This window comes from Globicephala melas, chromosome 4, assembly GCF_963455315.2.
Source record: "Globicephala melas chromosome 4, mGloMel1.2, whole genome shotgun sequence".
Taxonomy (NCBI): Eukaryota; Metazoa; Chordata; class Mammalia; order Artiodactyla; family Delphinidae; genus Globicephala; species Globicephala melas.
This window is the reverse complement of record NC_083317.1, coordinates 57,988,634-58,008,459: the sequence shown is the minus strand read 5'-3', so window position 1 is coordinate 58,008,459 and position 19,826 is coordinate 57,988,634. Positions and strand designations below refer to the sequence as shown.

General features: G+C 42.6%; 1 protein-coding gene across 3 annotated transcripts in view; it reads right to left on the bottom strand.

Annotated features, from left to right (window-relative positions):
• PLCXD2 (phosphatidylinositol specific phospholipase C X domain containing 2) overlaps positions 1-18,295 on the bottom strand; it is a 51,709-nt gene extending 33,414 nt beyond the window's left edge. For all 3 annotated transcript variants that reach the window (XR_009563696.1, XM_060298047.1, XM_030836747.2), the window contains exon 1: positions 17,545-18,295. Coding sequence is in view for 2 of the 3 variants with exons in the window: in XM_060298047.1 (XP_060154030.1) it covers positions 17,545-17,704 (160 nt within the window). In the remaining variant the exon portion in view is untranslated. The remainder of the gene's footprint in view (positions 1-17,544) is intronic.
• Between the last annotated feature and the right edge of the window lie 1,531 nt (positions 18,296-19,826).

Here is a 19,826-nt window from a genome sequence, read left to right as displayed (position 1 = left end):
TTTTTTTTTGTGGTTAACACAGCTCTGAGCCTTGAATCCCAGTGCTGGTTCTGCTCTGATCACTTGTATGAACTTCAGCTTTTAGGTTCAGACTGTAGCTCAACTTCTCCCTTTGCAAATTTAGGAAGGGGGGTGAAGTGAGCTCTAGGGTCTCTTCTATCTAAAGAATCCAAGGATTCTAACTCATTAACAGCGAATTAAAGGAATATATGACCCTATTTTAACAAGGATTATTAATCACTGCAAAGAAGTAAGATACGTTCCTTTCCTACTTGCTACACTTAAGATGAATATGTGCTTATAGATTTAACTTACCATATTTGCAAAAAGCAAATCATTCTCAAGCCTGACAGTGGTATTTATTTACTTTTGGCTCATCTGAGAATTTTGTCAAATTGCTGGAGAAATTCTCTCCCGTCACACTGACTCAGGTTGGCCAGTGATGAATCTGTACTATGCTGACTGAACACATTGGCCAGTAGCTCATTTCTCGTCTAGCATTTAGGTGACAGTTCCCTTCACTCCAGAATGACTGGCATTTCACTGCTTTGTGGGACATTTCTATGGAATTTATTGTGGGGACTTTGGAAAAAAAACACCTTCCTAATCACCTAGCTTGGGTTGAAAGTTTTCACAGAGAAGGGTTACTTTAAGATTCATTTGACAAAAGAAATAAACAGAATCCAGATCAGAAAAGAAGTAAAGCTGTCACTGTTTGCAGATGACATGATACTATACATAGAGAATCCTAAGGATGCTACCAGAAAACTATTGGAGCTAATCAATGAATTTGGTAAAGTAGCAGGACACATAATTAATGCACAGAAATCTCTTGCATTCCTAGACACTAATAATGAAAAATATGAAAGTGAAATCAAGAAAACACTCCCATTTACCATTGCAACAAAAAGAATAAAATACCTAGGAATAAACCTACCTAAGGAGACAAAAGACCTGTATGCAGAAAATTATAAGACACTGATGAAAGAAATTAAAAATGATACAAATAGATGGAGAGATATACCATGTTCTTGGATTGGAAGAATCAACATTGTGAAAATGACTCTACTACCCAAAGCAATCTACAGATTCAATGCAATCCCTATGAAACTACCACTGGCATTTTTCACAGAACTAGAACAAAAAATCTCACAATTTGTATGGAAACACAAAAGACCCCGAATAGCCAAAGCAATTTTGAGAACGAAAAATGGAGCTGGAGGAATCAGGCTTCCTGACTTCAGACTATACTACAAAGCTACAGTAATCAAGACAGTATGGTACTGGCACAAAAACAGAAATATAGATCAATGGAACAGGATAGAAAGCCCAGAGATAAACCCACGCACATATGGTCACCTTATCTTTGACAAAGGAGGCAGAAATGTACAGTGGAGAAAGGACAGCCTATTCAATAAGTGGTGCTGGGAAAACTGGACAGGTACATGTAAAAGTATGAGATTAGATCACTCCCTAACACCATACACAAAAATAAGCTCAAAATGGATTAAAGACCTAAATGTAAGGCCAGAAACTATCAAACTCTTAGAGGAAAACATAGGCAGAACACTCTATGACATAAATCACAGCAAGATCCTTTTTGACCCACCTCCTAGAGAAATGGAAATAAAAACAAAAGTAAACAAATGGGACCTAATGAAACTTAAAAGCTTTTGCGCAGCAAAGGAAACCATAAAGAAGACCAAAAGACAACCCTCAGAATGGGAGAAAATATTTGCAAATGAAGCAACCGACAAAGGATTAATCTCCAAAATTTATAAGCAGCTCATGCAGCTTAATAACAAAAGAACAAACAACCCAATCCAAAAATGGGCAGAAGACCTAAATAGACATTTCTCCAAAGAAGATATACAGACTGCCAACAAACACATGAAAGAATGCTCAACATCACTAATCATTAGAGAAATGCAAATCAAAACTACAATGAGATATCATCTCACACCAGTCAGAATGGCCATCATCAAAAAATCTAGAAACAATAAATGCTGGAGAGGGTGTGGAGAAAAGGGAACCCTCTTACACTGTTGGTGGGAATGTAAATTGATACAGCCACTGTGGAGAACAGTATGGAGGTTCCTTAAAAAGCTACAAATAGAACTACCATATGACCCAGCAATCCCACTACTGGGCATATACCCTGAGAAAACCATAATTCAAAAAGAGTCATGTACCAAAATGTTCATTGCAGCTCTATTTACAATAGCCCAGAGATGGAAACAACCTAAGTGTCCATCATCGGATGAATGGATAAAGAAGATGTGGCACATATATACAATGGAATATTACTCAGCCATAAAAAGAGACGAAAATGAGCTATTTGTAATGAGGTGGATAGACCTAGAGTCTGTCATACAGAGTGAAGTAAGTCAGAAAGAGAGAGACAAATACCGTATGCTAACACATATATATGGAATTTAAGAAAAAAAAATGTCATGAAAAACCTAGGGGTGAAACAGGAATAAAGACACAGACTTACTAGAGAATGGACTTGAGGCTATGGGGAGGGGGAAGGGTAAACGGTGACAAAGCAATAAAGAGGCATGGACATGTATACACTACCAAACGTAAGGTAGATAGCTAGTGGGAAGCAGCCGCATAGCACAGGGAGATCAGCTCGGTGCTGTGTGACCGCCTGGAGGGGTGGGATAGGGAGGGTGGGAGGGAGGGTGATGCAAGCGGGAAGAGATATGGGAACATATGTATATATATAACTGATTCATTTTGTTGTGAAGCTGAAACTAACATACCATTGTAAAGCAATTATGCTCCAATAAAGATGTTTTAAAAAAAAAAAAAAAAAAAAAGATTCATTTGACAAACTGCTGAATGTCTGAGATCCAGGGAAGCTCCTCAGCTAGATCCCCTCAAAACAAGAAGGGTTTTTCTCTTTCCTGGTAATGGAGGACTAGGCCAGGAGCTCTGACAGGGGAAAGGGAAAAGGAACAAGGAACAGGGAAAATCTAACAAGTAGCAGCGTAAATTACACCAAATGATGGGTTTAAAGGAAATTTGTACATTACACACAGCAGGGGAAGGAGAAGGAAAACACACCCACCCCTGAAGCAGAGTGTTCTGACAAGCACATGCCTGCTAAAAGCCTCTGCTGGTCTTTCCACCTCGGAGAGGCAGAAAGACCTCTTCCCTGCTGGAGCCTTGCTGGGCCATTACTACACAATCCACTTAAACCACTGGGCTGCTTTTGTTCTCAGTCAATAAAAAGCCTCCTAGACGTTTGGTCTTGAAAAATAAAAGTGGCTTGTTCAGCTGGAACAGGTTAGCAGGCAGTCCTTCAAACACAACCATCCTCATGGGCGCTCAGGCATTAGGGGCCTGGCGTGGAAACATATGCCTCAGATGAAAAGAACACTGCTCTTTATTCCAACCAACACAAGGAACTGAAGTTACAGCCCAACACTAGGTCAGTCTCCAACTCTATTCAGATGCAATTAAATGAATTTGGCAAGATGAAGTTTTTACAATCCTAGGATTGTTATCAGGATTTCTGTTGCAATTTGCTTATCTACTGTGTCCCTCAATTTCTTCATTTGTAAAATGGAGATAATGTTAGTACTTATATCACTGAGTTGCAGAGATTAACTGGGTTCACATAAATCAAGCAGAGCATATCCGGCGCCTACCAAGTGCTTTATAAGTGTTGTATAAGCAAGCTCGTTTTCTGCCTCTTATCATTATTATTATTATTATTACTATTACTACTAAAGCCTTGGGATACCTTGAGAAGACTCTGCCATGCAGTTATAAGATTTTGTCTTACTCTAGGCACTATTACTCACTCTCTCTGTATGTCCTAGTTTCTCTTTAAATTAACTAGAAATATCTGCTCTTTAAATTCTTTGTAGATATTTCAAGATTTCATGTCTCTCTCCTCTCTCGCTCTCTCCCTTTTTTCCTTTGAACCACTCTACAAGTATACAGACACTGAGTATACAGAGATGACAAACTACAGTTGTGTATAGCGGAAAACAGGCCCTGATGGCATATAACGTGTTTCATTATGGAGGTGTGCACAGAAGTAGTTCTTGAGCTGTTTCTTGCAGGATGAACTGTAATTGGCCAAGTGAAGTGGGCGGTATTGGGAGGGTGAGTGATACGGTTGAGGAAGGAGCATGTTTCAAAGACTGGAGATATGAAAAGAGACAGCCTATTCTCTTCCAGGGTGTTCTTTAGGCCTTATATTGATTGTCACTGGTTCCCCAGAGTCTATGAGATAAGGCCTCAAGTGCTCAACAGCACGTTGAAAAGCTCTCTCAGTCTGTCTGTCCAGTGCTTTCCCATTTCTTCCTCCTGTTGCTTCTACAGTAGGCCATGGCAGCCCTTCTCTGTTCCCCGAAAGGGCCCTTGCTTTCCCATCTCTGATTTTATTCATGTGGTTCCCTCTGTCTGGAATGCCCTCCCCCCTTTTCGGAACCCCCATCCCTCAGTGCCGCTCAGGTGCCCTCCCGGAGCAGCTGTCCCCTAACCCCTGCCTGGAAGTAACCTCTCCCTTCCACTGGTCCCTAGCAGTTTGCTTGCTCCTTTACTGTGATACTCAACCTCATTCTGCTTTTGTTGGTTTTACTTGAAACTTAGTATCTCTCCTCCAAGATTATAAACTACACCTTGTTAATTTTTTTTAAGATTTCCTATAGTATCTAGTATGATGCTGTAGGATCAAAAAGGATTGCTAATAATAATAGATATATATCCAAGATTTATGCTTGTTTTGTACTAGGCAAAATTCTAAGCCCATTGTAACCATCATCTTACTTAATTCAACACATCGGTTGTGTAGTAAAAAATTTAACCTTGCCCAAAGAGGGGTCAGGTCTTTGTCCTTGGCCTCTGGGAGGTAATCTCTTAAACCCTTGGAATATCCTACCTGATAAGAGTACCTTTGTTTACCTGAGAGCTTTGGGACCACATCAAAAAGTCTAAGGATGAGATTTATGGTGAGGGTTTTGAGTCATGTGGGAACAGGCTTGACCTCTGGGGGGCTGGATGCTGAGATCAGCCATTTGGACCCTCAATAAAGACTCTGGACACCAAGGGTCGGGCTAGCTTCCCGGATTAGCAATACTTTGTGCATATCATCACACATCAACACCAGGACAGCAGCACTGTCCACAACTCCAGGGTAGAGGGCAACTGGAAGCTCCACATTTGGGATTTCCCTGGACACTTCATGTGGCTGATTGTAGCTGTAATAAATAGCAATTGAGTATAGCAGCTTTCAGTGAGTTCTGTCAGTCCTTCTAGCAAATTATCAAACATAAGAGTGACCTTGAGGACCCCCAAACTTGCAACTGGTGTCAGAGTGAGGGTGGTCTCGTGGACTGTGCTTCCACTTACTTTGCACTTGTGAAATAAGTACTATAATTATATCCATTTTACAGATGAGAAAACTGTATGACAGAGGGTTAAACTTTTTATTCGAGATTACATAACTAGTAGCTAGGATTTGATCCTAGGGCCACTAAAACAGAACCCATATTCGGAATTACTTCTTTGTGTGTGTGTGTGTGTGTGTGTGTGTGTGTATGTGTGGTACGCGGGCCTCTCACTGTTTGTAGCCTCTCCTGTTGCGGAGCACAGGCTCTAGACGCACAGGCGCAGCGGCCATGGCTCACGGGCCCAGCCGCTCCACGGCATGTGGGATCTTCCCGGACCGGGGCACGAACCCGTGTCCCCTGCATCGGCAGGCGGACTCTCAACCACTGCGCCACCGGGGAAGCCCAGAACTACTTCTTTATACTGCCTCCAATGTGAATAAAAATTAAAGATAGATATAAGATAAAAAAATATTAAGAATAGGCATAAAAACAAACATGTCCTTAAAGGCTGAAGATGTTTAGGGCAGCTTTTGTAGAAAAGCATATCATATTATGACTCAGGTATTTAATCTCTATGAATATTGCAATAAATTTGATCTCAACAGATTGTAATTGTGCATATTAAAATATCTCTATGGCCTGAGCTACGAAGACACTTATTTGTAAAAATATGTATGAGAATTGGGCCTTATGGCTATTGAATATAGCAAAAGATTTGTTTAAAAAAACCACAAAAAAACCCTTAGAGTCCTTGGGAACAATCTCATTGCCCCTTGCCTTTCCATTTTAATTACTTGTATGTGACTCAGGTCATAATCATTTGTCTGTGAGCTCACGTGACTCAAGCAGATTTAACTGCTCTTTGCCCTGTGCTGCTCGGAACACTGGTGGTAATTATCTCCATGTCTGTCCCTGAGAGCTGACTGTGAGATATTGAGGGTGGGATCATGTCTAATTCATGCCCATATCTCCATATTTAGTGAGTTTCGGCATACAGTATGCACTGAATACACGTATATAGAATAAGTGCAAGCATGCTTACTTAAACGTACAGCTGTTTAGAGCGTTGCTTAGGGCAGATGAGCCTAGGTCTCCTGATCCTTTCCCAAACTTCTCTTTGGTCCATTCATCTTCTTTAAATAGGCAAAGTTCACTCTCTGCACCTTCTCTCCCCCAGCACCTGTACATCCCCAGTTCCATTTATCTCTATTTGTCCTTCTAGCTTGAGTTATCTGGGTCAATGAAGAGGGATGTGTTGGAAAACACAGAGGACAAAAATAAACCAGAAAGAATGACTAAAGGAGCAGCTAGAATAAAATACTGCATTGAACAATTTAAAAGGAAAAGTCCTAGAGAGTAGATTTCCTCCAACTTAAGCCCATGTAAATTATCTTTTAATAACATCTCCTTGGGGCTTCCCATCTCACGCACCTAAATTAGGTCCTTGGGAAAAATCAGCATTTGTAGAGAACTTGACTCCATGTGGACAAGTGCGGAAAGGCTGAGGCATCTTTAGGATATACAAAATATGGCCAACGTGGATCCAAGGTTCAAGATCAGGGACTGCTTAGCAGTTTTCCAAACCAAAGAATAATATCTTCAAAGCTTGCCAAGCCAACGGGATAAACTTGACCCATCATACTTGATTATTTTCCATGGGGCATGTGGGAGAATATGAATTATAGCCATTATACTGTCAGCAAAATCTGAGAGGGCCATGTGGCCAATATAATTTTTAATCAGTTGCCTATTTAATTCATAATTATTCACAGTGCAACAAAGCAACTGTGTTTTGAAGCAAGGCAGAACATTTGGAAGCAGAGGATGTTGATCAACATATTTTTCATGTTCTGAGAAGCCAAGGGGCATCCCACTGTCTGAGGACAGACATCAGCCTGGGAATCCGGAGAGCTGGTCCTGGTCTAGCCCAACTGGCTAGATGAGCTAGAGAAAACTGAAGTAAATCAGAGGTTCTCAGGGTGCTTTCAGACCTGGAATGTTGTCAAATGAAGTATTTATATATAAAAACAAATGCAAGTAGAGCTTCTCTGGTTAAAGGCCTGTCCAGACAGTCCCACTTCTGGCCTAGAGGTGTCCTTGCGGGGCTCAATGGGAAGTCAAGCCTCCCAAGAACTCTGCAGGGCATCAAGGTAATTCATTGCCCTAGACAGTCTCTAAATCAGCCCCAACAGCCTAGGATATATGTGAGTCAAAGGGTTTTCAATCCCACGTATGGGAGGCATTTTATATAGTTGGGGATCTATTTTTCTTTGAACGACTTTCTCTTCCTTAAATGTCCAACAGATGCTAATACCCAAATAAGACACTGTATAGGTAATTCATTAATAAGAAATTCCTCCTCTAGTTTGCTAATTATCACCCTGCTCTGTCTCTGAACAGATGGCATCATCTCTGGTAAAATAACACCTCACAAAGGGCACTTGGTCATCCTCTGATGAGCCTTCTCAGTTCTGGGATAATCATATTTTAACAACCTTTCCTTTTAACACAAAAGAAAGAACAGTACAAACGTTTAGGGAAAACAGGAAAATGTTTAGGGTAGAAGAAAAAGTTAACACTAAACATTCTATTACAAAATTCTCCTGCTTTTACTAACTTGGTGTAACCCTGAATGTCCATGTGTAAAATAAATCGTATTTGATAATGTGGTAATGTAACTAAAAGCTTCCATTTCACAGCTGGTTTGTGGTGTATTGCACATAGCTAACCCCTCCCCCGCCCCAACCCCAAGCTGCCAATACGGTAGGGGAAAGAGTGAAACAAATGACAGAATTCATGCCGATTAAGCAGAACACTAAATGAGCTTGGGAGGGTCATTTATCTGGGACCAGAAGTTGAAGACAGATTTCCTGAAAGAAGTAAAATTTTAGTTGAAATCCAAAAAATATATATATATAAAAAAATGAAGACACTAAATTCAAACTCAAATCATCTTATACTGAATATGACAGTAGCTGTGAGGGAGGGTAGGGGGTTGGGCAAATTGTAAGATTTAGCTCTGAAATCATTTCCACTGGATGCTACTACGCTTTCTCCCAATTCTGTAATGTCCCACGGGTACCTCAAACTCGGCATGTTCCAAACTAAGCATGCCTGTTTCCTTCCATCACCCTTGAAACTGCTCCCTCCCCTGTATCCCTATTTCTGGGAATGCCATCCCCCTCCTCCCAGCTACCCAAGACAGTTATACCATCTCTTTTACCCTCCAATGAGTCGCCAAGTCCTGCTGATACTTCCTCCTATATATCTCCTGTGTCTGTCCCTTTTCCTTCATCTACACTGTCACTATCTTCCTCAGGTCAGTATCATCTCCCACCTGGATGACCTCATCAGCAGCCTAAGTGGTCTCCTTGGTTACAGTACTTCCCAACTCAAATACCTTTTGTGGACTGCAGCCAGAGTGATCTTTCCAAAACACAAAGCTGCTCTGTCATTCATCTGTTTAACACCCTTCCCTCACCTGTTAAGGTAAAGCTAAATCACTTTAACACGGCTTAGGAGACCTCTCAGTATCTGCCACTTTACTCCTTGCCCCCTCCTCCTTGCTTATGGTAAATAAACTACAATGAACCATTTGGGTTTGTTAAATGGGCCATTTTCTCTCTTCAAGGTCTTCACCCAGATTGTTTCCTCTCCTAGGACACTCCTGGCCTTGCTGCTCTTATCCTGGGGCTAGTTCCTGTGTATACTTCAGACTGCAGTATATTCATCACTTCCTCCTGGGGGCCTCCCTAGACTCGCAAGTCTTCTTAAGATATCCTTGCTATAGGCTTCTTCCACCAGTAATCTCTACCTCTCATCTTACATAGCATATTGTATTATGACTGTTTGATTAAATGTCCATTTCTCCAACTAGACTGTAAGCTTTTGAAGGCAGGAAACATGTCTGTATTGATCATCACTGAATCACCAGTGCCCAGGAGAGAGCCTGGCATATGGAAGGTCATCAACATATATATATTCAACAGAATGAAAGAAATAATGAATTTCTTAGATTACCCCTCAGCATCCCTAATAAATGATGGGTCATTTTGTTTCTCCGCACCCTTATGCCATTGTTTTAGGGCTGTTAATCTATTCCTGACCAAGTCTTTCAGTGGCTGCTTTTTGCCTTCGGGATAACATTCAATGTTTAATCTTGGCATGATACATAAGGCTCATTAGCCTACTTTCCCAGCTTTATCTCCATTACTTTCTTTAAATGAAATCGATGCTTGGGTTTCCTCAAGGAAACCCTATCTCTCAGTCCTTGGTACCTCTGCATTGTGTCACACTTCTCTCTACCTGTAGCACCTGGATATTTACTAATTGCTCTTTTATGATTCAACCCAAGGGTCATCTCCTCTTGGAAGCCCAATCTACTAAGCTTTCCTCCACCTACCAGTAATGGAATAGGTACAGGTTTTCTAAGTGTTATTGTATCCTATGCATTTTTCTCCATGGTGTTTGAATTTTGGCTTTCCTCTAAGATCAGAACTTGATGAAGAGCAGGGAGAAGAATCCTATTTATCTCCATATTCACCTAATTTAACACAGCACCTTACACAAAAGGGCACTTGATAAATATCCTTTGAACAAATACTTTCCCTTTAAATGGATACATTTTTAAAGTACAGGCAATGAGAACCAAAAGAAGCAAACAAGCACCAGTAATTGTTTTTAGCCAATCTGACACGACGTGCACATATAATTCTTAGGAGGATCTATATGGACACCTCCTGCCAGGACGATCACTTAAACTCAAACCCAGGGAGGGAGAGAGGGACACTGTCTTCACCTTTATCTGTTCGGCATGTTTTTTTCATCTGGCTTCAACTGTACTTTAAGAATATTGTTTTCAGTATATAAGCCTTCAAAGCGTACATGTTCATAAAATATTCCTCTCAGTCTGCCAGAGTCTAAGATTTCTCAGTCCCATCATTAATGCAGATGCCTTCACACTCCAAGACATTTGCATTACGAGGTACAACTGCTTCCTATTTTTTTCTTTATTTAGATTTCATTAGGTCCGTACAGAGAAAAAAAATACTGACAGACTATCCCCAGAGAAGACATAATACCTTCCAGCCAACAGTTCTAGAATAATTGGAAATTAATTTTTAAAACCCTGTTCTTCTCTTAGAAAATGTCAACTGCTTAGTAGACAATGAATCCAAAAAAGAATGCCGATCTTTCGTAGATAATACAAGCTAGACACCCCCCTGAGAGCAGTGCAGGCCTCTGTGGCCAAACCCATGTGATCTGGGAGCCACCTAGAAATCTCGTAATGCCATCCTCCCAGGTATTGTTTGAGCCTCATGGGCATTCAGCAATATAACCCACATTCCTATAGATGTGAGAAAGTGGAAGGACTCCTACTTACCCACGTGCATGTAAATACTCAGACAGATTTAGTCACAGTTCTCCTCCACCTAAGTTTGGTTCTTGACATGTGTTCAAATTCTTTTCACACACACAAATACGCCCACCTATTACAATGTCCATAAAAAATCCCTTCTCTACAGGCCTGGTTTGAAACTCTAATTAGGGTTAGTCAGCATTTACAAAGTGGTTTGTGCTGTTCCCAAAGGCAAAGTTACAGGAGCTAAAGCATTTCACCACCATTCCCTCTAGTGTGCCTACAGTTATAAGCTCTTAGAGGATGGGAAGAGATGTGGAGCCAGCCTGTCACGCAGGGTAGAGGTCAGGTCAGAGCACGTGTCAGAAGCCAAATCCTCAGCCTCAGAAGCTCGTCTGAAACAGCAGCAATGCAGGTGACAGCGACAGGCTCCTAGGGTCTGAAATGTCAGTGGGCATGTCTTGCGGGATCTTTATAAAGGCGAAACAACAGCAGGCAGTAGAATTGGGGATCTCTTGAGGGTGAGGCTAAGGTCGTGGCTCAGTGTGTGCGCATTGTGTGTGTGTGTGTGTGTGTGTGTGTGTGTGTGTGTGTTGGGTGATGGGTAGTATGTGTGTGTTTGTGTGTATGTGTGGGTGATGCCTGTATCTGGAGGGACTATGAAGCTATTCCACGGCTGGGGAAGGAGTTATATATGTAAAAAGATTTGTTTAAAGGAATGCATTTTGTAATATTCCTTCTGTTCATCTGGGAACAAAATGACTAGGTTAATAGGGTAAGTGATGGGGCCAGGAGGAGAGCAGAAGCAAAGTTAGCAATATGGTCCTGTCACAGAGACTTAAATTTTTCCCAAAGGCTTTGGATGGCTGGAGATGACAAAGTTTGACAGCTGAACTAGGGATGGGAGGACAAAGTAGCTAAAGAGGATTTTCTGGCTCTCTTGATCAGCTGCCCTCAGATTGCATTTAAGACTCATTTGGTACTCACATCCTGGGCAACCCTCCATGTAGCCTTCCCTTAACTCGAAGTCCCCTTGAGGGGATGACCATTCAAGTTATCCTGATCTGATCAGACAGAGAACATTGAGCCACAGGGCTTAATTGGAAGGTCAGCTCCTTAACTAGACTACAAATTACCTGAGGGTATAGACTGCATTTTACACCTCTGTTTTTGTTGTCCATTCCAGACACAGGCTTTCAATAAATGACTATCATGATTAATTTTTTTAAAAGACACATTATTTTGTGACAGACACTGTTCTTAGCGTGCAACATGAATTAATTTAATTCTCGCACTAACCAAATGAGGTAGTGCCATTACTATCTCTGTTTTACAGAGAACACTGAGGCACAGAGAGGTTAAGTAATTTGCCCAAGGTCACAGAGTCATGAGGGGCAGAGTTGGGATTCAAAACCAGACAGTGTGGCTTTAGCATTAATACTCTAAACCAATCCATGATTCTGCTTCTTACAGACATAGGTGATTCCTGAGTTCCTTGTGGCTTTTGTGTGATTGGGGCAGGGAAAGGATCTCAGGAAGTGATGAACCTTCTTAGAAGAGAAACCTACTAATGCAAACACTAAATCATAGCCTCTTTTTATTCCTCACCATGATCACCCAGAGGAAAAACGAAAAACAACAACAAAAACCTATTCCCACTTAAGAGGCCATTTTGATTCCGTGTGATTTTTTTCTTGATTGGGTCAGCCCTGGTAGATTTAGCTTGGTCCTTGGTTTTCCACAGCCTCAGATTCTGTAGGACAATGAGTCTCTTCTAGGGCCAACTCATGGCTCATGATATCCCCAAAGTGAAGCTCACCTAAACTTCTTGTTCCAGAAGGTATCTTGCACCCTTTTGGGTCCCCATCTCTGTGAGATGCACCTGATCCAACTTCCAGAAGCGGGATTTGAGTAATGATTCCCTACGTCCTGCCCCCGTAATGATTTTGTCTCCCTGTCGCACATGTGGGGAGTGAGTGAGGGACCACAGGAGAAGAGCTATAGAAATTGCCAAGTGGTCAAAGGCAGGACTGCATAGGAAAAGGATAGGATTCCAGAAAGGTGAAAAAGGAGAGAAGGGAATGTCATCAGCAAGATGAGAGCAGAGAACGCTCCGGGAATTGGAGAGCAGTGAGGAGGTCTGAGCAAGGGCTGACACTGGAACGGGAGAGGTCGGGATACAGGCCAGGTCAGTGGAAGGAAGGGGAACAAGAAATGAGAGCAGGCTGAGGCTGCAGCCAGACAGGAAACATGAGACGCTTACATTTGACAAGGGAAGAAGGAAGGCAGAAGGGATGCAGGGTGAAAGAACTGTTCCTAGGGCAGAAGTGACACAGAGATCTGCTTCTGACCCTTCTGACCATCTTACTCTGCCTGAGAATTTCCATTTCTAATGGGGCTCAGTGATGAGTCTTATCTAGAGCTACGGGAAAATTATGCAAAAGATAACAAGAAATGGATTGGAAAATATTCCGAGTGTTTCATACGGCATTCCCAGAAGGAGAACCTAACCTATCTGTTCAGTTTAGCTCTGATCACAATTGAAAAAGATGGTGGCTGCAAGCCACTTTTCCAGCATCCTTACTTTCCTGTTCCATGCACTAAAAGATCCACTCAGCAGTTACCAGTGACAGAGCTGCTACCCTGTACTAGGACTTAGGATTGTAAGGGGAAATAAGCCATGTTCTCTGTGTACAAGTTGTTCACAGACGATGTAGAAGACAGATACCCAGAAATAACAATGTGTGGAGAAGGGCAATGATAAAGATATTAACAAAGCATTACTGAGGGGCAGCAGAGGGAGTCCTCCAGCCATTTCCCCAATATATCTCCATCCCTTAGCTTAATTGGCTTATTTCAAGTGGAAAGCCCCCTTCCCAATCCTGACCCCCAGGCCACATTCCTTGAAATTTTTGACCATTTTTCAAATTTAAAAGCTGAAATTAATCTTTCCATTCTGTGTTTCTGTAACACTTTATTTACATCTCTGTTATAATATTCACCCCAATTAGTTTTTTAAAATCGTGTATGGTGAAGATATGTATACACATATATGTGTGTGTGTGTAAACCTCTCTATCACTAGGATGCAAGTTCATTTGATAGCTTGATCCGCCTTTGGGTCTGCCACAGGCCTGAGCATGGAGGTTTCTTAAAACGTACTCAGAGTCTGTTCGATTTGAACTACTCTACAGTCGATTTTAGGATGCTAAAGTGAGAAGACCTCGCTTCCTTCTGGCAATTGTGATTCTCTGATTGCACGTGCCCAAAATAATTTCTTGTTCTGAAGAGGTATAAGAGAAATGACCTTCAGACAAAAATGACCCAGTCATTCTTCTATGTTTAGAGGTGAATAGGCAAAAAACAAAAAAAAAAACCCTTCAAACTAATCAAAGAAATTTTAATTTGGAAAGGACTCTACATTTCATTTAATCCAACATCTTAATTACAAATGAGGAAACTAAGTCCTGAGAAATTCGGATACTTCTACAGTGTCACACAGCCAGAATCAACAATATCAAATTTCGAGACCCTTACGTTCAAGGTTCTTTCCAATAAACCAAATTGTTTACCTTTGTTAAAAAGTAGGGAAAAACATGATTAAAAAAAGAGAGAGAAATAGCACTAAAATATACAGAGAAGAATTCATGGAAAAGCTGTATACATTATTGAAAAAATTTTTCCTATCAGTCCCTTTGTCCATAAAGAAAACCATGCTTTCACTAACATCAGCAAAATTGTTCGTAGCGTTCAAAGCTTTAATTTAAAAATCTGACTTTTGCAGTTTCCAGATGTTTTTACCCTTAAGGTCTCCAATTATCCTACACAGTTGGCAGGGAGAATTGTTCTGAGGTTCTCCTCCAAGATATGCCAATATGTTTGGGTGACAGTGGTCATTAACAGGTGTTCTTAACAGTTGTGGAAGTGAAATAATACATCAAGGCTTTGTTGAGAGGTGCAAGTTCACACTTGCTCTCTCCCATCATGACTTAGGCAAATGCAGCAGATGCACTCAGATCTGACATAGTTTACTCCATCCCGGTTCTGCTATTAATGTCAGAACCCCTGCCTTTTTTCTGCCCTTTCCCGCATCACTCCTACCCTACTCCCACACTGACAGAGCTGACCCAATATTACAGACGCCCTGCGGCGGCACACGCAAGCACACATGCACATACAGAATAGGTCTAAGCTCTAAATTTGAATTGAAAACTTACTGGATTCCAATTCCAAATAGGAATAACTTACTGGGTTCCAGTATATATATATATATATATATATATATATATATATATATATGGATATATATATACACATATATGAAAATTATATATTTATATTACAGATATATAATATGTACACACATCTGTGTGTATATCTAGCTAGATAGTGATTTATAATTGCTCAGGCAAAAACCACCTAGTTTTAAAAATTCTTTCATTTGCTGCAGAGGATAGTCTGTGAAAACTGGTTTTCAGTTAGAGAATTCTCCCCCCTCCCCCCAGCTGCTCTGCACTTCCCAAGGCCTCCTTAGGGGCACAGGGACAGTGCGTGGGTTTTGGAGCCAGCTACACAGGGGCTTAAATATTAGTTCTGCTGTTTACTACTTGTGTGATCTTGAGAAAATTACTTAACCTCTCTGGACAATAATTTTCTTATTTCTAAAATGAGGCTGTTCCTACCCATCTTGGAGGTGTAAAGATTTGAGGTAATGTATGCCAGTGGGTGCTGTATGGGACTGCTCAGGAAATAATAGCTATTATGATGAAGGTGATGATGACAGGGAAGAGGAAGAAAAGAAGAGGGAGCAACATGGTGGCCTCCACTTCCTGAATGCTGTCTGTATTTCAGAACCTCTCAGTGAGTCTTGGCAGAACTCGACTGCCAGTCCTTAGCTGGGGAATATTCAGCTTGAAGTAGGGAAGAGAGAGCCAGTGGTGAGGCAGGGGTGCAGGGGTGGGGGAGGAGGGGGCATGGCTGCCACGTAATATGTGATTTTCCTGTCTTGAGCTATATATATATATATTTATATATATATATATACACACATACACTCATGTTCCTTCCGCTGCTGGGAATAAGGCATTCATAGCAATGAGTGCCATATCTTTTGAGGAGTCAAGGACTTTTTTTTTTTTTGCTTAGAAGGACTGGACTTCACAAAGCAGGGTGAACAAACTCCTGTGTTCCCACGGTGGTTAACCACAGAATTTCCAGCAGGCCCCACCATTGACAAACTCTGGCAATTCTAGTAACCGGGAGATACCCTAGAGACTGCAGAACAAACGCCCAGCTCCTTTCTGGAGTCATGGGGTCAGAGTGCACAGCCACACCATGGGCAGAGCTGCTGCTGTGGTTTGAACTGTCCAAAGTACAACAGAAAGGAGGAAGCCCCAGCCTACCCAGACGTGCTCCAATGATAGAGCCATTAATCGCCTGCCTAAGATGCCATTCTGTTTGCAAACACATACTATTTACTGTAGCACCTGACAAAACAATTCCATCAGAAAGACATATGACTCATGTTAAAAGATGCCTGTGCAACATTTCAGCGATGACTCCACAGGCATCAATTAAACATGGAAAAGACCTGTTCTGAAGCATGACCATATGGCATTTCCCAAGGAGCTGTAGTCAATGGCTGATAAAACACAAGTGATCATACCTATAAAGAGATTTAGCAACCCTCTCCTTGCTCAAAAGCAACAAGAGCCCATGAGGACAATGAACCTGGAACCTCCAAAAGAAGAGGCGACTAAGGAAAGGCTGCATCTGAAGCCAGCATGGCTCTTCCTCATGCATAGAAAGCAAAGACCTGGGGTTGCGTGAGGTCGTCTTGTCTGCCACCAAAAGCAGACTGATCCCAGGGATGGCTGGGAGTTTTTCTGGTAGTCTAGGGGTGAAGTCAATTGTTATGTCTACAGGTGAGAGAAAGGACTGGCAGTGGTCCATTCCCCTGCTCCTGGGAGTGCTCGCCAAGCATCAGAATCTAGGACTTTGCCCAGCACATGAGACCAAGTTCACTGTAGTCCAAACCTCCTTCCCTAGAAACCAAGCTTTAACCAGCTTTTGAATGGAAGGAAGAGGACACACTTAACAAATCTAATGAGAGTGATGTCACAGTACAAAAGCCCCAGGGGAGAGCGAGTGGCTGGTGCAGGAGTGCTTTTCAAGGCTTCGGTTCTAGATCAGCCAGGCAGACACCTGTATATATATATAGACAAAGCTTCAAACACCACCACCTCATCACACCTAATGCCTGCTTGTGATGAGCACCTGCATTCTCAATTTCTGTCTTTTCCAACAACAATAATATGTGTCTTTATACTCAGTCCTAGTTCTGAACCTCTTCTTAAATGCTAACATGTTTCTTGTTTCTCTGCTATGAAAGGTCAAATAAGTGAGAAAGGAAATACTTTACAGTGTTAATGTTGATCCAGATCTACAACTGTTAATGACTTTTTACTCATTACCCTTGATCTTTCCTTTTAATTTTGAGTGATTCAAGAAACGCACCCCTCACATACCCTGGCCCCAACATTAAGAAGGTAATGTTCTTAGAGTCAGTCTATCAAGTAAAAACAAAACAAAACAAAAAGACCCCAACAAACAAAAAATGGCGCTTCCATTCTCGACTCCTTTTTGCCAATGATGCAGCGTACTTAAATCTCTTTACAGCAGCTGCTTCAGTGTTTTTAGTTAGAAATAAGAAAGAGGTTTAGTTAAGGTCACTGACAATTATTTTCTCAGCACAATAGAAAAGCAGCCCAACCCATTAACAACACTAAAATGGCAGAAGCAAACACAGTGGGAACAAGTAAGAACAGAAGAATACCTGGGATTGCCAGATTGGAAAGGGGGACGTTGTGGAGGAGAGGAGGGAGCGAGGCCATCCAGTCAGCATTGCAGACCTCCAATGTCTTTGTCCCGCTGGGACTGGGGGAGCAGATGGTCCCCATCCTGAGTTTCCTCCTTACCTTCCTAACTGCTAGCATCCCTTTCTATCAGTCAACTGCTGAGGCTCAGCCCAGGGCCACTCACTCAGCGATCATAATTGCCCGGGCTCTCTAACACTTCAGGGCCACCTTTGTCACACCAGTCTTGCCGAAAGGCCTTTCTGCCGGGGGAGACGGGGCAAAGACGTGGTTTCCTAGCCCCTCAGCACCTGCAGTCCGCACCCTCTCCGGCCCAGCCGCTGTTCCCTTAATCTGCTTAGATTCGGCTCCGTTAAACTTCTTACGTTCCCCCTCTGGAGCCAGGGAAAGGTAGGCCCCTCGAGATAAATCTTACAGAAACTGAACGTCCTACGAGCAGCCACGCCCAGAGCCACTCACACTACAGGTACCCACACGGCAGAAAGACACGCCGGTGGGTCTACATACACGTGAGCGCCCGGACGCACCATCCTCAGCCTGATTTACGCTTTTATGTCTGTCACTGGGCTGGCACATAAGCTGGGCCTGCCTGCTCTCCCTCCACCGGCTCCTCGCACAGGTTCCGCTGCCCTGTGGCTTCCAGAAGGCGCTCAGAAGTGTAACGCAGAAGGCGCTCAGAAGTGTAACCTGCGGCGCCCGGACTCCCGGCGGCCCCGCCCCACACTGCCGGGCAGATTTGCCGGGAGACGCGGCTCGTGATTGGCCGCTGGCGGAGAGCGCTCCGATTGGCCCGCGCCCTCTGAGCGGCGCCCACCCCTCCGATGCCCGGCCTCCCTTGCTCTGTTACTCCGGCCTTCAAATGTGTAGACGGCTGCCGCTGCAGCCTGCACGCTTGGACCAGTCAGGTCTTGGATCGGACAGGTCTTTCCACGGGCCTTTCACGCTGTCAGCACTCAGAGGTTAAATGCAACCATACGATTCCTTCCTTCTTTCCCCTACACACACACACACACACACACACACACACACGCACGCACGCACACACACAATGACAATTACACAGAGTATTACATTTTCAATAAACCACATAGGCAGCAGAAATATGAGAGGTAAAGAGGCTGAGAGGCTGAGAAAGGTGCAGTATATCATATTTGGACGACAACATCAAGGGCGGTTTGTGTTTCAACCATTACCTAATTAAGGTTCTCGTACACACCACTTATTCCCATTTCACAGAGAAGGAAATAATGATACTTTGCATTTTTATTGTCTGTTGTTTGGAACCTTTCTCCAAATTCTTTGTCCCATTTGCTCTTCAGAGTATCCCTATAAGGCAGGGGGGGTTGGTGGTATGACCCCCTTTTCATAGACGAAATCAAAGTTTGGCGGCCTTGTGGGAGCAGTTCATGTGGTGGCACTATTTGGAAATCCCATTTTGGAATGAGATCCTCGAGCCCTGAGGCTTGTAGGCATAGAAACCCATTTCTCTGCTTTCTGCAGTGTTCCCTGCGCTTTCAAATGGTCCCTTTCCACGGTGTAAACTATAGGGTCTTTAATGATAAGAGAATTTTGCACACGGATAATCACAGGAACACCTTGGCAAACAGGCAAATCAAGAAAATCACCCTGACCTTGACGGTGGGGTCCTGGAGGGCTTCAGGCCAGGCAGCGCCTCAGTGACTTAGGAGGGCTTACGGGAACAGGAAGGAGCAGCCTGTGTGCCAAGAGAAGACTGACGGCTCGTGTACAGACACACCCGCAGGTCCGCTGATACTGTCACCGAATGGCCCTGCCTCATCTCCAAGGTAAGTACACAGCAGCAATGCAGCTACTTTTCTATACACATAACTGCTGTTGCATAGTGCCCTCTTTTGACATCTTATTAAATTTCCTCTTCTGGGCTATTATTAACATTCATTTAAGCCAGCTTTTTCAGCCTTTTGAGCTGTGTAATATTACCAAAAGTTGTGTTTGTTTGTTTCCTGGAGGAGTATACCTTGGTTAATAAAAAGAACGTCTACACTATTCATCATATAGCTTCTGATTCTTAAAGAGCACTACAGTGTAGTGCTGTACCTATTGGGAATATGTCACCTAGCTGTTTTGTTCAATGAAATGCCACCCCCCCCCCCATCACACTATAGATTTACTTTTGAAATGTCACCTTTCTGGGCTTCCCTTGAACTTAAAAAAAATTTTTTTTTAAATCTCAACATAAAATTTTATGAAAGCTGCCTAAGGC